The 25214-nt window shown below is 42.9% G+C and overlaps 1 protein-coding gene and 1 pseudogene across 5 annotated transcripts in view; one reads left to right on the top strand and one right to left on the bottom strand.

The window, feature by feature from the left end:
- Positions 1-23913, bottom strand: part of Mvl (solute carrier family member malvolio) — a 39985-nt gene extending 16072 nt beyond the window's left edge. Inside the window, exons 1-14 of one of the 5 annotated variants that reach the window (XM_055076876.2) lie at positions 23719-23913; positions 21342-21374; positions 21136-21198; positions 19591-19724; positions 17199-17321; positions 16046-16272; positions 14167-14305; positions 12246-12401; positions 10970-11128; positions 10507-10548; positions 10365-10403; positions 9214-9333; positions 6373-6596; positions 4293-4452 (exon numbers count right to left, since the gene is read on the bottom strand). In XM_055076876.2, coding sequence (XP_054932851.1) covers positions 4293-4452; positions 6373-6596; positions 9214-9333; positions 10365-10403; positions 10507-10548; positions 10970-11128; positions 12246-12401; positions 14167-14305; positions 16046-16272; positions 17199-17321; positions 19591-19724; positions 21136-21198; positions 21342-21354 — 1599 coding nt within the window. In that variant the 5' untranslated portion in view covers positions 21355-21374; positions 23719-23913. Of the gene's footprint in view, positions 1-4292; positions 4453-6372; positions 6597-9213; positions 9334-10364; positions 10404-10506; positions 10549-10969; positions 11129-12245; positions 12402-14166; positions 14306-16045; positions 16273-17198; positions 17322-19590; positions 19725-21135; positions 21199-21341; positions 21375-21943; positions 22156-22709; positions 22777-23718 lie in introns of those variants that run through there. The other 4 variants (XM_050188617.3, XM_055076875.2, XM_050188618.3 and 1 more) reach the window with 4 other exon arrangements.
- Positions 17695-17874, top strand: LOC126542122 (U2 spliceosomal RNA; annotated as a pseudogene).
- Positions 23914-25214: the final 1301 nt, after the last annotated feature.

Raw genomic sequence — 25214 nt, 5'->3', positions numbered from 1 at the left:
TGATGCCATTTAGGATATGGCCCACCTTGTCAAGTTTGGTCATGTGCTCGTCAACTTTCCAGCATAGCGCGAGCACTTCCTGTATGTAGGAGACATAGGTACGATTCGGTCGACTGGACACGGGTGGCAAGCTCTTTTCACGCAACCTGTTGGCAACCTGACGGGTTGCCAATAGGTCGCGAAGCTGCTCTTTGAAAATGTCCCTGCTGGAGAGCTCAATCTCATGGGTCCGAAACCAGACACGCAGTGTCCCGTCCAGATAAAAGATCACATTGGCAAGCATGATGATGGGGTCCCAGTGATGGCTTTGGCTAACACGCTCATACATGCTGAGCCAGTCATCGACGTCAACATCATTTTGGGTGGAGAATGTCCCAGGATCACGGAGACTAAGAACCGTAACATACGTTGTGGTTGTCGCTGCAGGTGTAGGTGGCGACGGGGTGGTTTCATCGCAAGCCAATTAGCAGAAGCCATGGCTGAGAAGACGACGGTGCGGCTGCTTTGGAGCTCCGTGGTGAGGACGGGGAACGTTCCACCTCTACCACAATGTTACACGAAGGACGAGTCAGTAAGACGAGCAACTATTTACAGGTTATATTTACAACAGCGGTTGCAGCGCTGAGCGGTTAGATTCACAGCGCGAGCCCAGTTCATTCTTCCTTCTCTTTTCTTGAGTGATGGCGCCCACGCGCCTCGTTCGAACAATCAAATACCACACGTGTGTAGCAACATTTTGCACTCGAGGGAGGGAGGCAGGAAAGTGGGGCGGAAGCACGCAGTCTTTCACGCGAGGCATGGGGGGGAGGCGATGGAAAGAGGGGGGGGGGGTTTACTCCGGTGGCTGCCGTTAACAGCGCGGCCGCGCGGCGCCGTATCTTGTAAGCGATCTGCGATGGGGACAAAGTGTGCACCCACACGGGCACCGTATCTTGAAAGCGGTGAGTGATGTGGACAAAGTATGCACCCACGCAGGTGCCTTATCTTGAAAGGAACCTGCAATGTGGACAAAGTGCACGCCCGTGCAGGCGCCGTATTGAATGCGATGTGAACAAAGTGCGCCTAGTGCCGGTAGCTTTGTATGTGCTGTGCTTTTGATGTTTAGTTCAAGTTGTAGCGAGAGACAGCACAAAGGTCAATTCGCTCGCTGCTGCTGCCACTCTTATCTTGCTTAATTTGCTATCACAATCGATGCTTCATGTTTCGGGCGAAACTGCGACTTTTTGTTTTTTCCTTTGGACGTTCGTCACTCACTCTTTGCAATAAAGTTGTTAGGCACCGCGACAAAAGCTTCAGAAGTGTGGCGTCTTAGATATTACGAACTTCGGACAAAATGGACGTTTTTCGTCAGATTATCAGGATCCGTTATAACGAGAGTCGACTGTATATGAGAGCTGGCGACGACAGTTTCCTGCCATGTTGACAATATCTTCACATAGGCAGTACAAAACGAAGCCAGCAACGCTTTCAGGTCCACTACGCCTACGCGGCTGATAGTGTCACCCGCAGTTGGACAACGCTTTCCTGAAAAGCGCATGCATAGGGGTGCGAATGCTTCGTCTGCCTCTCGCTTCAATACATCTCCAAAACTTGCGATTACGTGACCTCCAGCACACAACCTGTGGGAGGACAGCGCACATGAAGCCACAACCATCTCTGCTTGCACGGCCTTCGTACCCAACACAGATTACCTCCAAGATGGAGCGTGCTGACTGTGCCTATGCTCAGCAATGCTGACAGCGATGTGCAGCCACAGCTTCGGTAGAAAGGGAGGCGTGCCGAACTGGCCCTCACTCTTTTTCCTTGCTCACACGGGTAGAAGGCGCTCATCAAGCCATTATATACTTGGCTCACCCTCGCACATTTTCATACGCCCCCAAAGTATAGAGTGCGTGAGACGTGATAGGATCTCATCGCACTTGGACTTTATGCGGAACATGATGCTGCTCCATTTTGGCAGTCGCTCTTGGATGTGCAGTGCACAATTTAAGACATGCTTTCACAAGCAGCTGATTGCAATTCAGCAATTTGACCATCTGCATCCGTGGAAGTTTCCATTAATCATCTTTGTATTCCTTCGCGGCAGCGAAATTTCGTTATACAGTGAAAGCTCGTTAATTCGAACTTCAATAATTCGAATTTATGGATAATTCGAACTGTACGATTTGGTCCGACCAAGCTCCACAGAAGTCTATGTATAAAAAAGCCTGTTAATTCGAACGCGAGAAGGTTCCGCCACGGATAATTCAAACTACTCGCCACCGTACCGGCGGCTTGGCGCCTGGAACACAGCCAGTTAAACACGCCTACTGCCTACACACAAGGCTGCATCACCTCCGGAATGGAGAGAACGGCGAGAGAAGGCAAAATCGGGAAAAATCTAACAGACGCGGGATCGGCCATAAGGCAGCGGCGGCTGCCTCCTCTCCGTTCTACGTGACCTCCGAAACTTCTTGGCCATCGCGAATCTCGGAGGCTTTGCAATGTAGCTGCTAATGTTGTGCAGCAGATGGTGCTGCAAGCCCCAAAACACAGCGAATCAAGTGCGTCGCAGCTGCACTTGCAATCAAGAACCGACGAATCGGGGCCTTCGCCACCTTCACATGTTTAGCGTCTTTGTCTCGGCAGTCTTCATCGGTTGTGCATGTCTGTTTTCAGCTTAGGATGTACTGGCCATCGCGAATCTTTATGATGGTGTTAAGCCTCGGCTAACATTCGTTTCGGTGGACATCGGTGGTGCAGCACAGTCGGACCCAGAGCTGCAAATTGAAGATGGCGTGTGCCCGCAGCACACGCCATCACTTTCTGACACACCAAATTTCTGACATGCCCTACTGCTTCCAAATCGCAGTGTACTATTGTTCTCCTTCACTTTCATTAGTTCGAACTTTTGTTAATTCGAACTGAAGTGGCTTCCCCTTGCAGTTCGAATTAACGAACCTTTACTGTATTGAAATCGTGTGGAAACATAGTTCATTAAACTGAGGTTCTAACTACATGGTGTTCAATGAACAAGAAGTTATAAAGAGTTAAATACTTCGTTATATTGAGAATGTTATATTGAATTTTGTTATGTCAAGGCTTTAACAGTAGACAATAATTCAATATATCCAAGTTTGATATATCTGGGATGGACTGCATGTGCATCTGCATTTGACTATTCAATATTCAATACTTGCTATGTGCATTCAATTTGTATTAGAAAAATTTCATATCGCCCAACTCTACTCATCACACCTGCTGCCTTTTGCCAACTGCTAAGACCATGCCAACACTTCTGTCTGTAGCACCATTTGTTTTGCCACAATGTGCCTGCACTTTTCTGAGGACTTCAGTCAAACTAATGTTCTTTTTCATTAGAACTGGATTACATGTGGCTGCTCCACTACTGCCAACAGATGGCTTGTTATTATGACAAGCTGACACCATGTTGCAAATGTGGAATCCAATCTGCCGAGAAGGGAATAGTGAACAATAATGCTACATTAATCAAAAATTTTTTCAAGGTACTCCTGCTCGCATACTGTCCCTAGGTAAAAATCTTGATCAATTTTGCATGACCCTTGCAATACCCTCTTTGGATAACCTTCTGACAGCACTACAACGAAATGTAGTGTAACCTCTGCATAACAAGTCACAACCGACATGAAAATACCTTCGTTGTATCCAATATTTGTTATAGCATGCAAATGATAGTGGGAAAAAAAAATAATGTTTGCAATAAACTAAACAAGCGTGATGTTTCCTATGGCCTGGCAAAGCGCCTTCTGTCAATTCTGATGGCCCATTGGCAGCTTGGCGTGCCATGGCACATGAACAATGCTAAGTTATTAATGCACTTCAACACCACTGTCAATATGCAACCCGTGTGATTGGTATGACCACACGGAATAGGCCCATTGGCTTGCTGGCTGTGGATTAACTAAGCCAATCTAGTGGCCAAAATGTATGTGCGATTCAAGAATGTGCCATTTCAAGTTCCTCTTACTAAGCAGCTGACATTTTTACTACCAGAATATATGTATGTTGAGCTGCAAACACACAAATATTCACTTTGCTGTATCAGAAATTTTCCTGGACTTTGAATTTTCTGTTTTGTTATACCAGAAGAGTACTAAATGAAATAAAGCAATGTCAACAAAATTTTATGTTTACTTCATTATATAGGTGTTTGTTTTATCAAGAAGCAAACGCATACAAATAACATGTTGCAAAATTAAATGACAAGATGTATGAAACGTCAGGGATTAGGCACTTGCACCATTTGGTTGATTATAAACGGGACAACACACCAGGTAAAGGTTGAAGCCCAAGTACAGGAGCCCGAACAGTGCCACAGCAAGGTAGATGGCCCAGTGAGATGGGAGGTTCTCACGCACGAAGTTGCTCACAAAGAACAAGTTGATGCCAATCACAACCATCGACAGCAGGCTAGCTGCTATTTTGGTCAACCTGAGTCAGCAAGCAAAAGCAAGAGAGCAGTGAAGCTGGTCCTGATGCAATATCTGTTATGTCCGACTCAATGTTGACTGTTGAGAAGCAGTGACTCTGCTACACACTTCTTTTCATGCTATGCAGCACCACATGAAGAATTATCAAAAGACTGTCAAAATGTAACAACACTGATATGCAGCACGCATTTCAATGCTGCTTTTGACTGCCTTATCATTTCTTTTAAATTACTGTGTTTCCTCTGGTGCCATTTATACAGACTAAGACAGTCTGCTAAACAGTCCCTTGCTTGTTGCACTTAAAGTAACACTACCTTTTTTGCTAGCATTCTTGACAAAAAACATGAATAAAATGTTAAGAGAACAAACCATGCTGACATTAACCATGAGGTTTGCATCCGTCCTTACTGGTACGTGACAATGATTACATCACTATCCACTTTAAATATTAGAGCGAACAAATTTCAATAAATTTTACCGGACTTTCATCAAGGTGACTATGGTTGCATGTAGTGTTCGCATTTATATCATATATCTGCTATAATGAACAAATCAAATGAAAACAAGTTAGTCTTAACTAGAATGCATTCTTTTTTGCCACTATAGCACCATTTACGTATATTCCTTATGTATACTATGCATATGTAATTATATGTATTTTTATTAATGAAGAAATTATGAAATTTATTTTGCCACAATGCGCCTGAACTTTCCTGAGGACTTCAGTCGGACTAATGTTCTTTTTCGTTAGAACTGCATTACACGTGACTGCTCCACTAATGCCAACAGATGGGTTGTTACCCTGCCAAGCTGACACCATATTGCACATGTGCAATCAAAGCTGCCAAAAAGGGAATAGTGAACAATAATGTTACATTAATCAAAAATTTTTTCAAGGTGCTCCTGCTCGCATACTGTCCCTAGGTAAAAATCCTGATCAATTTTGCATGACCCTTGCAATACCCTCTTTGGAGAACATTCTGACAGCATTACAACTAAACCTAGTGAAACCTCACCATAACAAGTCACGACCGACATGAAAATACCTTCGTTATATATCCAATATTTGTTATAGCGTGCAAATGGTATTGGGAAAAAGAAAAAAAATTTGCAATGGGGTCTATGCAAACGAAACACAAGCGTGATGTTTCCTACGACCTCACATAGTGTCTCCTGTCAATTCTGATGGCCCATTGGCAGCTTGGCTTGGCATGACACATGAACAATGCCAAGTTATAAATGCACTTCAATACCACTGTCAATATGCAACCGGTGCAATTGGTATGACCGCAAGGAAGGAGCCGATTGGCTTGCTGGCTGTGGATTAGCCAAGCCCATCTAGTGGCCAAAATGTATATGCGGTTCAAGAATGTGCCATCTCTTGTTCCTCTTACTGAGCAGTTGACATTTTTACTACCAGAATATACGTATGTTGAGCTGCAAACAAACAAATATTCACTTTGCTGTATTAGAAATTTTCCCGGACCTTGAATTTTCCGTATTGTTATACCAGAAGAGCACTAAAGGAAATAAAGCAATGCCAACAAAATTTTATGTTTACTTCGTTATATTCGTGTTTGTTTTATCGAGAACCAACTGCATACAATAACATGTCACAAAATTAAATGACAAGATGTATGAAACCAGTGATTGCACCATTTGGTTGATTATAAAAGGGACAACACACCAGGTGATCATCACGTGATTTCTTGCACGATTTCAGCTTGTACATTTAGGTAGTTTGGGACCTAAAGTGGCTTTGGCAATCAGGTAGGCAGCGGTGTCGCGTTCTTACTCTTAAGAAACGTTCCACTTAAAGTTCTTTAGAGACATTTGCATTTCATTTGCCCATGATAGCACAAAAGAAATGGAGCTCATGTTGTCCCATACAGTGCATGTGCTTCAAAAAAGCAGGTCATACGTTCCATTCTTGAATTCGCCCATGAATGCCGCCGACGTCGTGAAGGTGAGGGTGGGAATAAGAGCGAAGGGCAGCTGCAGGCTCATGAGTGCATTGAGCAGGTCATTCATCCCAGAAAGCTGCTCAATGTTGCCAAAGACGGCACACAATATGGTGGGTGCAATGGCAATGAGCCGTGTGATGAGCACCCGCATCCACCGACTGATGGGCAGGTTTAGGAATCCCTGCAGTTTGCAAAAAAAAATGTGTTTAAAGAGTTATGATAATATCTTAGTGTATTAAGCATTGTAACTGTTACAAATCGATGAATGTGCAGTCATACGTGAGGCTTTCATGTACAATGTACATGACCAATTCGAGGCTTACACCCTTAGAAATGAATGCAGGCACAACGACAGTTTTTCAATACACCATACTCTTACAGCGGACGCTCTGACGTCACTTGTAAGAAACAAAACAAACATGCAATGAAAAGACAAAACAAGATAGACTTCCGTAGAGCCTCACAAATGTTTAAGGCAATTTTCTTCCTGGGTGCGCTCCGCAACACAAGTAAAAAGAAATGGGAAATGACATAAAAAAAGCAACAAAGAATAACATTGAGTGATGCAATTGAGTTGCGCTTTATTGCGTGCCTCATCAACAGGTTATCGATTCACAAGCAAAAATGAGAAGGGGACTAGGAACTATATTTGATTCACGTGTGGTTCACAACAGCAGTGCTGAAAAAGTTCAGGTGGCGCTGGTGCAGCACATAAGTGGTGCGAAGGTACCACTACAGCAAGTTTATATGCTCTCGGATAATGGTGTTGACTAACCTCAACGGCAATGACCATTATGCTGCTCCATTCCGTTGCACGTGCTCCTCCAGGACTACTACAGAAGCAAGTGTACGTCTTGGACAACCTTGAAAAGGCTGTCGTGAGCACCAAAACTGGCAACCATTACCTAATCCTTTTATTAAACAGGTGGTTTTTCCATTACTCTGTACATTTACATACATTAGCACTGCTCTTTACAGGTTTTAAATGTAAGTCTAGATATAACAAACTATTGATATAACAACTACATTTTGCAGGATTATAGCATTCGTTACAAGAGGGTCTTGTACTTTACTTGTGCACATCAAATACATGGCCATATAACTTCAAAATGAAAACTGATTGAGAATAAGGTGTACACTTGAGTAACAGGTGTGTCTACTTTGTTAACATGGCATGCAATAGCAATGCGCATGTGTGACCTTGTCAATGCAATATTGCAGTGACAACAAATTGTATGTATAAGAAGGCACATAGAACGCAAAAGCCTATACTTGAAGAAATTGCTGTTTCAATGCACTAACTTGGACCAACAAGGACCACTATACATCTGACGATACACTTATGGGATAAATGCAGAGGCACTTGGCTCCTTAAGAACACAAAAACAAATCATGCAGAATTCGCCATGAAGTAAAACGTTACCTTTTCACGAGGTGCATCATTATCTTTTACAGAAACTTTTTTGCACTTGTTTTTGTTTGCCTGCCTTGAGGGAGCTGTGGAGGAGTGACTATTTATGTAAGCCAGAGGGATTCTACTGGGTCTGGAGACAGCACTTGGTAAAAGTTGTTGCTGTCTCAATTGTCCCCAACTCCTCCTCCTCTTCAAGAGGGCATTTTCCTCTTAACTTCAGCTGCCAGTTCTCCATTCGCAGTTTCAGATACATGTCACTTCACAACATCACAATATTGGCTAACTTGAAAAGGGCTCAAGTTGCCTTTCATGACGTTGCCAGTTGCTTCACCCACTTTGATGCCGTTCAGCTCAACTAGCATTTAAAAGCATTGGGCTATTGCTTCCCACAGCTCTTGGCTGCAGATACAATAAATGGGGTTTGGTTGGGAGTGCAGTGCATGTTCTCATGTCCTATGTTCTGTTGCCAGCATGCCACCAAGGTTAGCAGCACAAAGCATAATCACTCAGCAGCTTGAACACATAAGTTCCTCCTTTTAAACAGGTGTCACACGGTCACGATCACAGTCAGGTGATCAGGACCGAGCCCAATTGAGATCGAGATCGAACATTATTAAATTTCTTGACTGCAAGGCTTCCTTGCAGTCGAGAAAGCTTACATTGGGCAGACTAGAAACTGCATGAAGAAGCGCCTGCACCAGCACAATAACATTTAAAGAGAATGTCTACCTCCCATCTTTCAGGACACTGAAAAGCATGTGGTTGTAAGCCTTTCTTTGATCTAACGAAGATCATTCGTCAAGCACGAAGTCAAAAGACGTTTGTGAACTTGCAGACGCCTTTTCACATACAAGAGATGTGTGATGACTATGTATCGGAGCCGTCAATCTCTTTGTTAGATTGTGAGACATAAATGCTCAGTGACCTATTTCATGTGACTTAATGACATGTGCAAGCAGGCGGTGCCTCTCTCTCTCTTTCTTTTTACATTCTTTCTAAATAAACTTCAGTTGTTGGACAGCGCTCGATCTGTGTCCTTCCTGTCTGTGCTACCATCGTTCTCTGTGATGATTAAAAAATGCAAGGCTTTCTTCTGCAGCCCTCGGAAATGAGCCAATCGCAATCAAGAAATTCAATCTCGACCAAAAGTGCATCGTGTGACACTCATATTAGTCAAGTAACTCTACAAAGCTGTTCCTGCTATCACTCACAAATTAGATATTGATTTGGAAAGCATATTTAGTGCCAGCAAACAAGGACAGAAGGGAGACGACACCACAATGCGCTTGTGTATATTGATACCACATGGTGGAAACATGTTAAAGGCAGGACTGTGTTCTGTAACTGCAGTAGTTCAGTGCAACAACAGTTCATGACACATTACCTCCATGATGAACTGGCCCGAGTATGTCCCGGTCATTGTGGAGCTCTGTCCAGCAGCCAGAATGCCTATGGCCCAGACATACAGTGGGAACATGCCAAATGCACAGCCCAGGTAGACACCCTGTCGTAAGACACAAAGCAACAGTGATATAATTAGAAACAGCTGCTCTGAAAATAGTGTGTTATCACCGTGAATGAAAGCTAAACTGAAAAGCCATCTCTCTCTCTCTCTCTCTCTCTCTCTCACACACACACACACACACACACACACACACACACACACACACACACACACACACACACACACACACACACACACACACACACACACACACACACACACACACACACACACACACACACACACACACACACACACACACACACACACACACACACACACACACACACACACACACACACACACACACACACACACACACACACACACACACACACACACACACACACACACACACACACACACACACACACACACACACACACACACACACACACACACACACACACACACACACACACACACACACACACACACACACACACACACACACACACACACACACACACACACACACACACACACACACACACACACACACACACACACACTGAGAATGATGACCAGCACCACAGGTGTCTGCTACATAAAACTAGAAAATTACAGGCTTTGGAACAAATTTAGAAATGTTACAGGAGGTTTGACTGCAAGTGTCATCTAAGCAACCTTTACTCCATTCAAGGTTTTTTTTTAAATACCTGCTACTGCTATGATAGCTTCTTGAAGATCTAAGTTCTATACTTGCTAGGTGCTTTCTCAATTTTTCAGTTGTTAGAATATGTGACAAACGGCAGCTGGTTACAATTGCATCACTAGAGCTGCATCAGCCATAAACAGAAAAATTATTGCAACAAAATGTTTTTATTCAACTGTGAAAGCCGGGTTAAAGATACAACATTAAGAGTACAGTTGAAGCATGAAAGAAAAATGGGGACGACCATTACACACACATACAATAGCAACTATAACAATTTAATTTAGGAATTAGAAATATTAAAATGAGCAAGTATAACCATTAGCATTGAAATGCGTACCAACTATAATGTAAATAATGATTCAAAATAACTTACACCCTTATATATGTCCACATCCACAGGATTCGTGTTGTTCTGATGGCATAAAAATCAACAAAATATGAGAATGAAAATACAGCAAAAGTGCAAGTTGCAACCTGAGATGGAAGCTGATTTGTAAGTGTCATCTCCTACTCACAGCAAAGACATCCTGGAACTCAGTTCCTACGCATTGATCCCTCTGAAAAAACGAAATCACATGCACTTGTTTCTCCAGCGTCCTGTCATCACCCAGAAAAACATTTAAAATGCCCCATACACATGATATGATTTAATGTGTAAATAATCATGGCATGTCTTAAAGCACAGTGCGTAATCTTTAACTATTCAATCTAAGACATATGCCATCACATGTTCATTGCTTTCAATATATCACAGATACGAGGAAACAACAACTACACTTTCAGCTTTGCCTGCTTCAGGCTTGATGTCTATAAGCAGCCATTAAGGGTTTAGCCCCATTATGTAACTGGAAATTTATTTTTGACATAAAAGAAATTTAGTAGGGCCCATGCATGGTCTATGGCAACTTAGGACAGTGTCTGCAGTTCTACAGTGACAACAGCAAAAAATGAAGAAAATAACTTTTTGTCAGCACTCACAATGTCAAGGTTGGTGCGGCCAAAGAGTCCATGGGCAAAGACACCCATGACGAAGATGTTGATGATAAAGGAGACGAGGAGTGCAATACAGGCCTCAATAAAGAAGTATTTGTTGGCTTCCCGCACTTGGACCTTGTCGCCACGGTCTACATCACGTGACTGCAACACAAGCACACCATCCACTTAGCAACACATTACCACATCACGTTAAGTCTTTGGGCCGCTAGTGTCAGTAAATCAAGTCTTTGAACTGAGGAAGCTTTCTGTGCGTTGAGCAATAAAAGTGCCCTACCACTTTGTAGGTGCTACAGAACTAAATTTAGTAGCCCACGGTCGACTTGACAAAGGAAAATGTTGCAGTTTTGCCCACAATGCAATGCAGTGATGGGATAGCAGGTGCAATATTATATGCAGCAATTCTTGCACCGTTTTGGCAAGAGTTGGAGGAAACGTGAGCACCATGCATGCAATAATCTTCTTTCAAAAAGAAAACTTTATTCAATTGTGACATCTAATTCTAGGTCATTCCTCTATAGTGGGTGTGCATAATACCTAGAGAAAAACCGACCAACCAACCAACGCTAGTCCGAGTCACTTTCATTTGCGGAAGTGGCGGCCCCCCTTTTTAGCTTCTTATCGCTGGCTTCGTTTATGTTATTTCAGCTCAGTGCTGGTTTATGGAGAAGCTTTCAGATTGTGGTATCGGTCAATCAAAGCGCATCAAACAATGCAACTGGCAGCATGACCATGCTCCCTAGGCACGGTATTATTCTCTGCTGTTTCTGAGAGGCAAAATGTTCCAATTACCATTCTGATGGTCTGGAGCTTGTTCAAATCCTCGCACTGCAATGCATATTTCTTTTTCCCTTTATTTCTTTTCTCCTTTATCAACTAACTTCACGTAGCGTACTTTAGTGTTTCTGCAACAGACACCAGTGAACATCCAAACAACTAAGGAAGTGAGCTTATAACAGTTATCACTGTACGAGATACAGATGAAGGAAGTCCTGCCAGGCACCTGGTTAGACAACCTTCAAGCAATGCCAACTACTAAACCCCCACCCCCACCAACCTAGAAGGACTTGACAGTTAACTCTGACAGTGTTCGCAATGCGCACATAATACAGAAAAAAGGACAGGCAGATTAAAAGAGGCAGCGCTCTTTCACTCTGCCTGTCCATTTTCCTTAGTATGTGCACACTGTGAACATTATCGAAATGAGCCATTACCAACTCGCCCAAGCTCCAACACAAGCACCTGACACTTGTACACCTACCTTCACAAGTGCAGAGTGGAGGTAAAGATTGTGCGGCATGATGACAGCGCCCACAATGCCCACTGCCTGCAAGAGGGCCCGGCTGTCGCAATGTGAGCACCAGGGAACAAACAGGCCCTCCACCACTCGCAACTGGTCAGGGGCCACTCGCACGTACTGCAGCAACAGACAATTTTGCCAGGAGCTGCCACACCAGCCTATGTCCTGGCAAACTCCACTTCCAAACTTGCCAGTTACATGGAAGTCAGTATGATAAACTGATAGAGCATTTAGTCCTAAGTGTATTCAGGAGCAGTATACTCGGTCTATCGCTATCTGTGGATGCTGTTTTGCTAAGCCAGTGGGCAAAATGCCTGTAGCTATAGTGAGGTGTTGTGCTAGATGCAACGGTATGCAAAAATGAAATTATCCTAGAAAGTGATCGACCAATAAGGATATCCGGCACAAGATGAAAAACAATATTTATTCGTTTTTATTGGCCCAGATGTTCTTTTTCTCAACAAAAGCATATGCTTGTACTATTTAGAATTTCACGAAGACTATTGTAATGCCATATACAACCCATTCCTTCTGTGCCAACATCTGTGGCCGATAGAGCATTTCAATATTTAGCTGCTTACATGCAGAGGTTAGCATTAGTTGCACTACAAATCATAATGTGCAAATAGATAATTTGTAAAATTTCACGATTTAAATTTTAGTTGTTTACTTTAGGGTGCATATTACAAATATGAAATTGAAACCAGTCAGTGCTCAAAATGTGCCCCTTTCATCTAAATCATTTCCGTAAAATAATTTCTCTCCCTCTCTAAGGGAGTCCAAGATAAGCACAAGTCCAAGATATACCTTCCCAAAAAGTGCAACAATTATTTCATGCATTATTTTACCAAAAAGGCTTCCTAACATATTGTTGATTGATTCATGGGGTGTGATGTCCCAAAGAAACACTAGGGCTATTAGAGATCGCATAGTAGAGGGCTCTAGATTAATTTTGGTCATCTGGCGTTCTTCAACGTACACCTAAATTTAAGTTTGTGAATGTTTTTGCATTCTGTCACCATCAAAATGCAGCTGCCATGGCCACGAATTGAACCCACAACCCCATGCTTAGCAGCAGCTGCCATAGCCACCAAGCCAACAAAGCATGCTCCTAATGCAACATTGAACAAGAATACATGAAATTCCAATGTATTTCATGACAATGTCTCATTACACAATGCAAGCAGTGCAATATTATGTGATTTCATACAAGAGCGCTATTTGAGCTATATTACATATACATGCTATATACAGTAGAACCTCACTAATATTATCCTATTACACATGATTTTTTAGCACCAACGTTCATGACCGGGAATACAAAAAATGACCCATACATTTATGCTTCTTTTTACTGGTTCATACGTTCCAGAAAACATGATCTTTCAGCCCCAATGCTCAGTACATCGCCAAACTGCGATAGTATGATACGTTTCTGGCCACTAGATTTAATGTAAACAAGAAAGGCGCGAGGCATGTGCAATCGAGAACCGTAGCCACCACCAAATATTGCGGGAAGCTGCTCCAGCAGCTTCCCACAATATTCGCCCACCAGTCTCACGTGAAAACACCAGTGCACACTCAGTTTCCTATTCCGGTAGCAGCAAATGCCCTCACAGGTAGGTCATTGCATGTCAAATTCACAGCTATCGGCGCCAACCCTATAGCGGTAAGCATCCTAGTATGTTTTAGTAGGTTAGTAGTATGTTTTTTCTTGCCCCTTTTTTCGAGAACGTATGAACGAGGTTCTACTGTATTCCACAAGTTCACTTCAAGTGAAGCCTGCATTACATGCAGCTATCGCAGAAGCCTGCTGGCAGGTCGTAATGCAAAGAACATTCCATACCAGCAAAAAGAGAGAAGAGAGGAAAGAGTACTATACCTCATATCCGAAAGTGACTGCCATGACGAGGATGAGGAACCCAAAGAAAGCTTCAAGTTTACGCAGGCCGTACTTGTCCAGCAGCAAGAACGTAAACGTGTCTATTATTGTGATCAGCACACCCGCATACAGTGGAACCCTGCGGTGATGTGAACGGAAATAAGAGGCACTGCAGAAGCATGTAATAGCAGTATAGTTGCCCGGTGGCCATAGAACATGAAATCATGCTCAAGAAACAAATAACAAGAAGGCACAGCAAACTTGTCCTGAGTTTGCCATTCTAGCCCTGTCTTGTGACAAAACGACTGGCAAGTATGCTAGCATACACAGTGCCCTGTCAGAGAGCTTTACATTTACGAGAAATGGTTGGAGACAAGTGAATAGTAGTGACAAGGCCACTAAGGCTCAGTAAAGAACAATGATTCAGATTGACTGTGGAAGATGGAAAACAATGTGAGCAAAGCTTACGCTCCAATGCATAAATTAGTCATAGAAGCCTGTGGTAAAGAAGAGCAGTAAGGCAAAAGAAATTGAGGCTAAGAGAAGTACAAGCACGACAGATGAAGGTATGCTCTAGATATTTTACCATTAGCTCTGCTTACTTTCTGGATGATGAATTAACTAAACCTGTCATAGAAGCTTCTTTTTGTTTTTGTATGTGCTTGAAATTTTTGAAGATCCAATCGCTGTTCATATGGTAATGGACATTCTTCTTCAACTAGTACCTGCAGAGCAGCTGAATAAAAGTGACACAGGCCACACAGGTGTGAAACCTGTGGGGATGCGCGACTCTCACGCATCCCCTGATATGCTGTTTTCCCGCACGGCTCGCGTGGCCTGGCGCCCGCGGCGGTCGGAGTGGTACAAGCGCGGTGCGAGAGATGGCGCGACTGTCGCGCCGCGGCGGGGTTACTCGGGCGCCGAGGGACAAGGCGCGTCCTCTTTGGTTCGAGGTCGTCGGCGGGCGCGGACGTCCGCGCGGGCGCCGTCCGATGCTTCTGCGAGACTGTCTTGCGTGGCCGCCTCGAACGTGCCACTATTCGCGTGACTGTACACGCGAACGACCAGGCGTTGGGATCCAGCAAGGGACGAACATATTCGCTCGCTATCCGGTCGCTCGGTGAGTCAGACTGCTAGATTTGTCGCGCGCCCATCGGCATGTTTTGGGGATAGCAACTCTGCTAGCTGGCATTGATCTATGAAAGGTGCAATAAATGCCCTTGTGATTGTTTGCACTACTGTGTTGTCGTTCCTTTGTCCCAAGAGTACGGAGGAGAACCCCGTATCTCCCACAAACCCCAATTTGTAGTGGGCAGATGTAAATGTATTAGAGCAGCCATATGTTTCACAGAACTGTTGAAAATGTAAAGCATTCTTGCAAATGAAGAGAGGGCACTGGTCTTGTGAAAACTTTGCTTTTCTCGTTTTTTGCACAAAGAAGTCCATTTTGTTTCATATGTAAGCATTCACAGGATTCTGCATCAAGTTGGAATAAACAAACCATAGAGTTCCCAACAAAATTACCACAGGGAACTCTGGCACTAATGCTTAGAGGCTTTGTGAGTTCATAAATTTATAGTTTTCAACAAAATATTGCGCTGTATACCCAACAAATTGAAGTTAATACACATATGCACTGACAGCAATTAAATTGCCTTGCTGTGTTTAGAATATTACAAGTGTTTGGAAATCTTGAAAGATAAAGTGAAATAAGTAACATCACAAGAATGTTTGAAGCTGTGAGCATGAAGATTAGACTAATTGATATATTAACCACCATTCTCATGATAGCTGATGATCACAGCATATTAGTTACCTCAAGTAATTTTGTAGAAAACTATGAAACACAGTTTGTACAGCAGAGAGAAGTGAGACTTACCGTCCACCTGAAAGGAGGAAAATGGCAATGGCCGTGCCAATGACCTCTTGCATGTCTGAACCAACGACAGCCACTTCAATCATAATCCACAACAGGATACGAGGAAAACGAGGGTAGCCACGCCGGCACATTTCAGCCAGATGCAAGCCTGTCACAACACCCAGACGAGCACTCAGACGCTGCATCATCAGGCCCAGCAGAGTAGCCGACAGCAACACCCACATAAGCTGCAACACGAACAGAAAGAAAGCACGACACCTCGTTTTCACAGTGACCGGCACTGAGTCTTACGTGCCGACATTGGTTTATGCTCTGTTTATTAACACTAGCCACATTCTCATAGATTGGAACAGGAGACCAGAAGAAACTACGAGACAAATGAAGAAGCACTCAATGTTGATGTCTAGTCTGTTCCTCTGCAGTCTCTGTTTCCAGTGTTAGAAAAGAAAAACTGGCCATCCCATGTCCCTATACTATGAGCAAGATTTCTCTGTACATATAAAGACTCCACTACACACTAAAGAGCCCTGTGTAGCCTCAATTGGTTCAGTTTGGACAAATAGCAAGAGCAATGCTCGACTGCAGAAATGAAATTCAGAAGAATCGTAGGATTCTGCACAATAGCACTGGCAGGGCAAGAGAGCAGCACACCTGTACTGAAAGCATGAGGGAAGGACCTGCTTCACAAACTGCCAGCAAAGCACTTTGCTTGTTCAATCTGTTCGTGCAACAAGCGTAACCTTGTGCTCACTTGTAATGCGACTTGCTGATTTGATGCCACCAAACTTGCACTTTAGAGATAGACTTCAGAATCAGAATCAGAATTTATTGTTAGAATTAGGGTCAAATTACAAGTATTTAGTATGCAGGAGGAGGTCCCATAGTCGAAGACTGTATCGGGACCTCCTGTAAAAGAATAGTTATGATAATTGACATCTCAAAGCAACAGTAGCATATAATAAGGTATTATACAAGCAACAGGAAACAAATGTTAACAGAGCAAAATACAGAATTCATTACAAATAATAAGAAGGTTTAGCTTATCTCACGGTAACATAAAGAATTGCATGTGAAGAAAATACCAGTAGTTTATTTACAAGATCAAGAACCCAGGCATAGAAGAATACACGAGCTAGCAAAAAAAATGTCACACCTTGTACTCAGCCAGGGCCCCAGATTGCAGGTCTGACTCAATGTTGCCCGGGTCCAGGTATGCTATGCTCATCAGGAATCCTGGCCCCGTGAAGGCCCACAGTTTGCGCCAGCTGAAGGATGTCTGAAAGAATTTGCAAACCTTGTTTAAAACCTGCTACAGCTGGTATTATCTGCTATCATCTTCAACTTGTTGAATGACAGGTTAGAAATAAAAAAATCATGAGCCATTCCACTCTGTGAAGATGGATGACCAGCGAAGTTGCTTGGCACATAACACAGAGATGACAAAGAATTTTGAACAAAGGTATGAACTCATTTACCGTGATTTTTATATACATTTGCATGGACAATGGGATCGCCACCGAAAGAGCTGGAGGTAACTAGACATGTGTGGCGTTTTGACGGGACCGCCACCACAGGAGAGTGGAAAGAAAGGAAAGTGGATACGCAAGTGCTTGGAATGCCAACAAAGAGAGGGCAGCGCGAACACAGACATGGCCAATGCGGGTGAAAGTGTAGTATCTGTTCTTATCAGCACAATATCAGATAAGGGTTTTATTTGGACCCAAGATATTAAACTTAATTTTGCAAGTTGGAGGAGTGCTTGAAGCCTGCTTCATTCCTGCTGTGGGTCAGCCCGGTATTGCACTATCTCCAGGATCGGCCCACAGTCCTTGCACACGCAGAAGAAAAATGCACAGTACCCTAGCCATAAACAGCTTCATCGTAAAAAACACACAAGATGCATGTGTGCCATGCTGCATGTCCGTAAGGAGTGTTGTAATGATTAAAGGGGCCCTGAACCACTTTTTATTGAAGTAGAGAAAGACATTTGAAGTGGAAATATGCTATTCCAGAAATACTTTCGCGCAAAAACCACTTCAATGCGTTCAGCAGAAGCGGAGTTAATGGCAATCAAACAAAGCCTCCACTGTACTCCCGTTCCTTCTTCAATGCCTTGCACTGCGAAGGCTACAGTGGAGTGGGGCGTACCCACAACGCTGCACCTTCTGAACGTCACCATGGCATGCAGTCCAAATTTCATTTTGAATCTTGGCATAGACACCACGGCTTCTAATTTTGGTGCCTATGACACACTAAACGTAAGCCAAACGCAGTTGCCCTCAGCGAGCAGCAGTGCGCTTAGCCAGTGGACTCGTGGCGGCACCCCACGTCAGCTGCGGCATCTATGCTACGTAGTCGACTGCAGCTACCAATAGCAGCCCTATATAAGAATCCACTTTATTACGAAATAAAGTGTCTAGAAGAGAATGAGAAGCAAGCTTCTGTTGAAAAGAGTGTTTGAAAGAAAGGTGACTTCGCGTTCTGGTTGCGAGCTCCACATACCGTGTACGACAGGGAAAATTGGCCGAGATGTTCACAGCAGCATATGGTGCCCGTGCACTTATTTCACTAAGACCGAAGGATTGTTCAGGGTGCCTTCAAAGTGACAACCCATCTGACAAGTGTACATCTTTATCCCCCTGAAGAATAGGAATACCAATGTATCAAGTAATGCTCACTTTCAATGTCTACTTACCACATACAAAGCAGCCTTTCCATATACCCTCTGTTTATCATAGTATTTTATGCCAATGGTCTGGCAGAAAGCATCCATTCACCTCTGCAAATACTGTGCCACTGTGGGCTGCCAATGCTAATTTCCAAACATCACATGATGCTTTTTCATACACTACATATTTAACAACATGCCTCCTCCGGCATGTCACTGATTTCCCATTCACTATGGCGTATGCTTGCATAGAAAAACATGCCTTCACCTGCGTACAAGAATTTAGATTAACATGTATGTTAGAGAAGCCAGGCTCTTAAGTGGGAGGGAGTGCTGAAGAGAGCCACTGGTTATAGAACTCCCAACCCTTTATCGAGCATTGTACAGATGACAGATTTTGCTTAAGTATTTGAAAATACTTCAAGCATTAATCTATATACTAGTTGACGTCTACTGTATACCTTTTGCATAAAAAAGAAAGGGGGGTACTTTTTGCTCTGTATGGTCTGACAGAAAGCTTTTCAGCAACACTTGCCTGGGTAACTAACGAGATTCGTTGGAATGACACCAGCCTTATCGCATAAAATTCTTCACAGAGTACAGTCCTAGCATGATGACAGCACCCTTTGTGAAGTGACCAAACTTAATAATAGAAAGCTTACGCTTCACAAAGACAAAAACAAAAATAATGGCTTATATATTGTTGTTTTAATTAACATTTATTAGTTGGACTTGCTTTATGTTTCACTTACAGTTACGTGATGATTATATGTTGGCAATTAAGGTATCAAGACACATGCTATTGCCATACAAGCTAGAAAAAGTTCATTACGAAAAAAAAAAAAAGAAAAGCAGAAGAAAGTTTTCGCTTGCTCACCTCCCCTGTATATGGAACCTCAATCTTCTGTTGAAAGTATGCTTGGTCAGAGGGCTCAAATATCTTCTGATTTGATTTCGTAGTGCCATTTCCAAGGCCTTCAATAGAACTGTATGACCGCATTGATTGGTCCCCTGCAGAAAAATATTTCCCATATGGACATGCGAGTACTCGTTAATAGTGATACATGACGAATACCTGCTGTTGTATTACCCAGGTTCTTAAAATACAAGTTGCTTTATGGTCGGTGCAGTAAACATTGCAAATGGCCTTAGAGCACTGATACACAAATACAACTAGTACATGCCTTGAATGAGAAGCAAACGAGTCAAGTGTAGCAATGAAGGGTCATTCCCACTTCTAAATTGCAGTCTGTTAATTATTCAAATTTTGGGGTTTTACATGCTACAACCAGGATATGATTATAAAGCATGCTGTAGTGGAGGACTCTGGAAAAAGTTTGACCACCTGTGGTTATTTTAATGTGCGCCCAACACAAGGTTCACAGGCATTTTTGCAATTCACCACCATCGAAATATGGCCGGGCCAGTTGGGATTCAATCCTGTGCTCTCGGGCTTAGCGGAGTAATGCCAAAGTCACAACGCCACCATGGCACACTGTCCATTTGTTCATACACATGAAGGATAAGAGCAAGATGTATGTGTCTGAAAACTGAATGAAAGATGTAAATATAGAGATAAACAGAAGTTATAAGCAGCAGTGTCAATCCTGCTAATGACTTAACTAAGTGTCCTTTGCTTTATGTTCACGTCATAAAGCACAGCTTCTTTGCAAGAACGACTGTGCCTTGCTTAGGACTTTTGTAAGGAGCAGCAAAAGTTGGCAATATCTCAAGGCTGCTTAAGCACACATATATAAATAAATAGGTGGATAAAATGCTGGCTAAATGAACGAGCAATTTCTTTTATATAGTATCATACTAAACTGAACTTTATAAACAAAACAACAGAAACTACAGTTATACTGTTTCTTGGCCTTTTCAAATTTTCAATGAGCCCCTTGACTACCAAATCCTTGTCACAGAGCCAGGTAAGTTATTTTTAATCTCTCAAACTAGCAAAAGCACGATAACAGTATAATGTGGTACACTCAGCTGAAGTTCCTGCCACTGCTCCAGAGTGAGGTGGCTATTTTGTGTTTCTGATATAAAGGATTAATGTTTGCATATTCCCCAAAGAACACCCTCGTTATCACAATTGCTTTATCAGGCCCCCTTCGTCCAGCTGTAGCCCTGTCACTGTTTACAGCTTCTTTATTTTTTGCCTTTTACTTTGTTTATTTTCTATGTCATTTACTTGCTGAATGGCACAGAAAGTACCCTCAAAAGGTCTTATATGTCACAGAGCATATGTAAGGCACAGTAATTATTAGCATCCTTGAAGCAAGTTTCAGCAATGGTTCGTGATGGTCATGTTTGAGTGAAGTAGCAGAGGCTAAAAGGGGTTAACAAAACCTTGACATTGTTCTAAAATTCTTCACATGCTTTCCGTTTCTGTAGATCTCTTATTTCTACATACACATACCATGAGTGATGTGTGTGCTGGGTGCATTTTCTTCATATGAGGTTTCTCTAGTCTCGTATGCTCCTGAAGTAATGAAACATGTGTCACAATGCATGAGTAACCTTATAGAACACTGCATTAATCTATGTGATGCGCTTCATTGTTTTGTTATCAATAGCATGCCTGTCTAAACATGAAGAAAAACAAGCAATTACGAGGACATTCACCTGGTAGTGACATGCCGAAGTCAGGTCTTCACGCTGGAACAATGCGACACCAATATTACAGTTAACGTTTCAGCACATCAGCAAAATGTTCTTGTTCTGATTATATCCTTATCTTGTGCATTTGATCAGCTTCAGCAAACATTTAACAGAAACTAGGAAGGCACAAAGCATACAAATCAAGACTGTCCAGTTTGCCAACGTTGCCTATCTACAGCAGGAACAGCTGTGGCCTGAATTGTGTAAATCACAGTGACATAGCAGCACCATGGAAGCAGAGAGCAACTTACAAACTAAAAAAAAAACATAACAAGCAATCCTAGCACACCTTTAAAAAAACCCATAGTGCGATTGTGTGAACGTCAATCTTTTCACGTAGCCTTACAGAAATTTTACCGTTCTGAAACAATCTACCAACAATGTCGGTTTGGCTTGAATTAACTATGTCGAAAGTACAGTAGCTAGGCATTCACATGACAAGTGGGTCAATCAAAAACAACATTATTTTTTTACCCACATGCGGCCAATCTGAAGAACTCCCAACTATGAGATAAGATTGTGGAATTGACATCACTACATAAGTTGCAGCAGGTACAGCTATTTACCTTCGTATAATGCACCATTCAGTTAATGCTACCAAATCAAGCAACACACAGTACTATGAAGTTCCTGCACTGTACTGTTTGAGTGCCACGTTTGTACACCTGTGGAAATGAATAAATAAATTCTTAGAAATGTTTGTGCAACTAAAATAAGAAATAACTAACATTCTTGTTTTAGTCAATCATTTAGTGAGCTGTTACAACTCGACACTAACTTCAAACCTTATGAAAAGAGCTAGGTGCCTTAGAATTATTTTATGCTCAGAGACTGTCTTCACAATTTCGTAATAACTCCGCAGCCCTGAAAAGTTACATATCCTCATGGCTCATGTCACACCTATGACAATAAGATGCATTAGCACAGCATGCTGCACTCATAATATATGTCACTTACACATAAATTTCTGCAGCGATAACTTCAGTAAGCGAAAATAAATTTGTTGGTGCGCAGAATTCGCACTTTAACTGCATGCACTTAGAAAGCTCATTATAATAAACAGTGCTGTGCATTAAGGGCACAGCACTGGCAGGTTAAGGGCAGGTTAAGAGCACAAAAACTAAGCTTATATATGCTTCAAAATATGGCCAATATTGACAGGCCATGTGGATGAATAAGCTTACATCTTGATTCATGTTGCTTGTTATGCACGCTTGCTTTCTGCATCTTTTATACTCTTCTGTGTACTACAACGCACAAACAAAACCAGAATAACCTCAAGAACCTAAACTGAATAATATATGAATAAGTGGGTAAAATATCATCACAGACCATGAGATGAAACGAGTGTTTCACAATTTTCTGATTACTTTGCTGCAAACTCTTGCAAGAGCAGTTAGTATCCATGCATGAGCTGCCGCTTCGTTTGTCAGCTGCTTAAATAAAGCAACGCTAGAAAAAAATTATTGCTTTACTTGGTATACGATATGATCACGACGGCACGATAAGAATTTTTGCACAGTCATGCGTCTTTAGGAAGTATTATCTTGTACAGTCAGAAATTGCCTTGCAGCTGATATAATAAAATAATAATGATAATTTACATTAAGAAATACACGACATACGTCTAGAGTGAGATATCATGCTTGAAACTCGGTTTTCCGTCAAATTTTCGTTGGTTCAATGCATTATAGCACCCCCATTGTCTACTTGCTTCATTAGTGCATTTATAGTGCCGACATCGCTTTTATAGTGCTTGTCAAAATGAGGAGTACGTGCATTCAATGGTGCAATACGCTTAGCTGACCTGTTCCAGGGGCTTCTGGTGATAGCCGCGAATAAGACTGACTCAGTCGTGAAGGGAACAGAAAGTCAAAGTGGCTGGCCATGAATTTTGTCAAGGACCAATTCTGCGCAAGCGCATGACTATGTAGCTGCCTAATTTTGCAACCGTACCAATCGCAGCTTGGCAAATTAGCGGAGCTACTCGCACTTAGCCGGCAAGCTTGTCGTTACGATGTCATCGCTCTTAATATATTGTAACGACGCTGTCGGTTAGCGGGAGATCCCGCCTAGGTGAGTTCCGGATTCAGAGGAATACGGTTGTCAACGTCTGACAGAATCTTAGCAAATGTTCACATGAGCATCCTGAGCTTATTGAAATTCCCGATTGAGAAGTCCGGCAGTAGTGTTCCCCATAACAAACGCCAGCGTTACACCAACACAGTGGGTGGTGGCACCGGTATCGCTGACATGTGGATCATTTGCGCATGGGAAAAAATAGAAAGAGAGAAAAGGCGGGGTTGGAGGGAAGAGGCGTACAATGAGTGATGTGACTCACCTGAAGGCCTGTCCGCACATGCAACACACAATAGTTTCGGCACTCCTCAACAAATAAAAGCTCCGGCACAAATTTCTAGCATTGCCGTAACGTTTGCGTAGCACCCTTCATACCGCTGCCCGTCCGCAACAGCTGTGTGAGGTGCGAAGGCGCGAGTGTGTACGCGAAGTCAGGAACGAAACTCACGACACCTCCGAACACAGATTTCTCCGCGCGCAGCGTTCGCAGCGGTGACTATACAAACTGAAACGCAATCAGCCCAGCCTCTAAGATCGGGCAGCGCGCACTGAGCTGCCAGAGCTTTTGACGTGGCCGCCGAGATTGCCAACATGGTGCGTCGGACAGACGCAATCATATACCTTGGCGTTTCATTACAATATTTACTGCTACTTCAGTCAACCATATATATAACCTTCGATATCTAATATACATACATACATATATATATATATATATATATATATATATATATATATATATATATATATATATATATATATATGTATGTATGTATGTATGACCAACTTTGTCTGCTATGACGCTTACACGGCTTTGTTAAGTGGCCAAAAGCGAAATGTTCTCAGTCAGGTTTCCGTCAAATCTAAGCGGTTGTCTGATATAATTTGCACTGTTCGTTTGCGCGTACTTCAGATATGACATACTCGATCTGAATTCTCCACGAACATGGAAGCCGCTCTTTACCTTAGAGGATGTATTAACTGTGAACATATGGGACCAATTAGATAAGCTTTACTGCAAACTTCTGATTATTTACAGATTAATATTTCTGATTACACATGGCCAGCACGCTGTTGAGACGCTAGAGTTACTGATGGCTCCTACATGGGTCCCTGCGGGAGCTCGATCTATTGAGACGCCAGCTCCAAACACTCTCTACAGGGTGTGTACGATTGTAATCTTTGCACTATCCGTGGCGTAGCCGTTTATTTCTGGAAGGGGGGGGGGGGGGGGGATTCTGCGCCGACGACTACCACTCATCCCTAAAGCCCGTACCTTTACACATCCCCCTCCTTCGTCTCTCTCTCTCTCTCTCCACACACACACACACACACACACACACACACACACACACACACACACATATATATATATATATATATATATATATATTGTGTGTGTGTGTTATTAGAGTTCGAGGACGATCCCACCGCTGGCATACAGTTGTAGGAGTTGTCGGACGATCTCGCCGCTGCCACCAGTTGTCGGGGTTGTAAGTCGTAGAGAGGAACTTGGGAGGAACTAGACGAACAGGGTTTATTTACAGTATTTACATTTTAAACAAGAGATACACTTACACAGTCTAGCGTGACTCCCAAATGGAGCCCGCAAGACGAAGCATACAGCAAACGAGCACACAGCTCCAAACACTCAGCACGAGCACATTCTAGCACCTTGACGAGCAGCTCGCAGAGCGCACAGACGAGAACGAGCACTATGACGAGTACTTTGACGAGCACGATCACGAGCACACTCTA

This window comes from Dermacentor andersoni, chromosome 2 (genome assembly GCF_023375885.2).
Source record: "Dermacentor andersoni chromosome 2, qqDerAnde1_hic_scaffold, whole genome shotgun sequence".
Taxonomy (NCBI): domain Eukaryota; kingdom Metazoa; phylum Arthropoda; class Arachnida; order Ixodida; family Ixodidae; genus Dermacentor; species Dermacentor andersoni.
The sequence above is the reverse complement of the archived record's forward strand: the minus strand, read 5'-3'. Positions and strand labels throughout refer to the sequence as shown.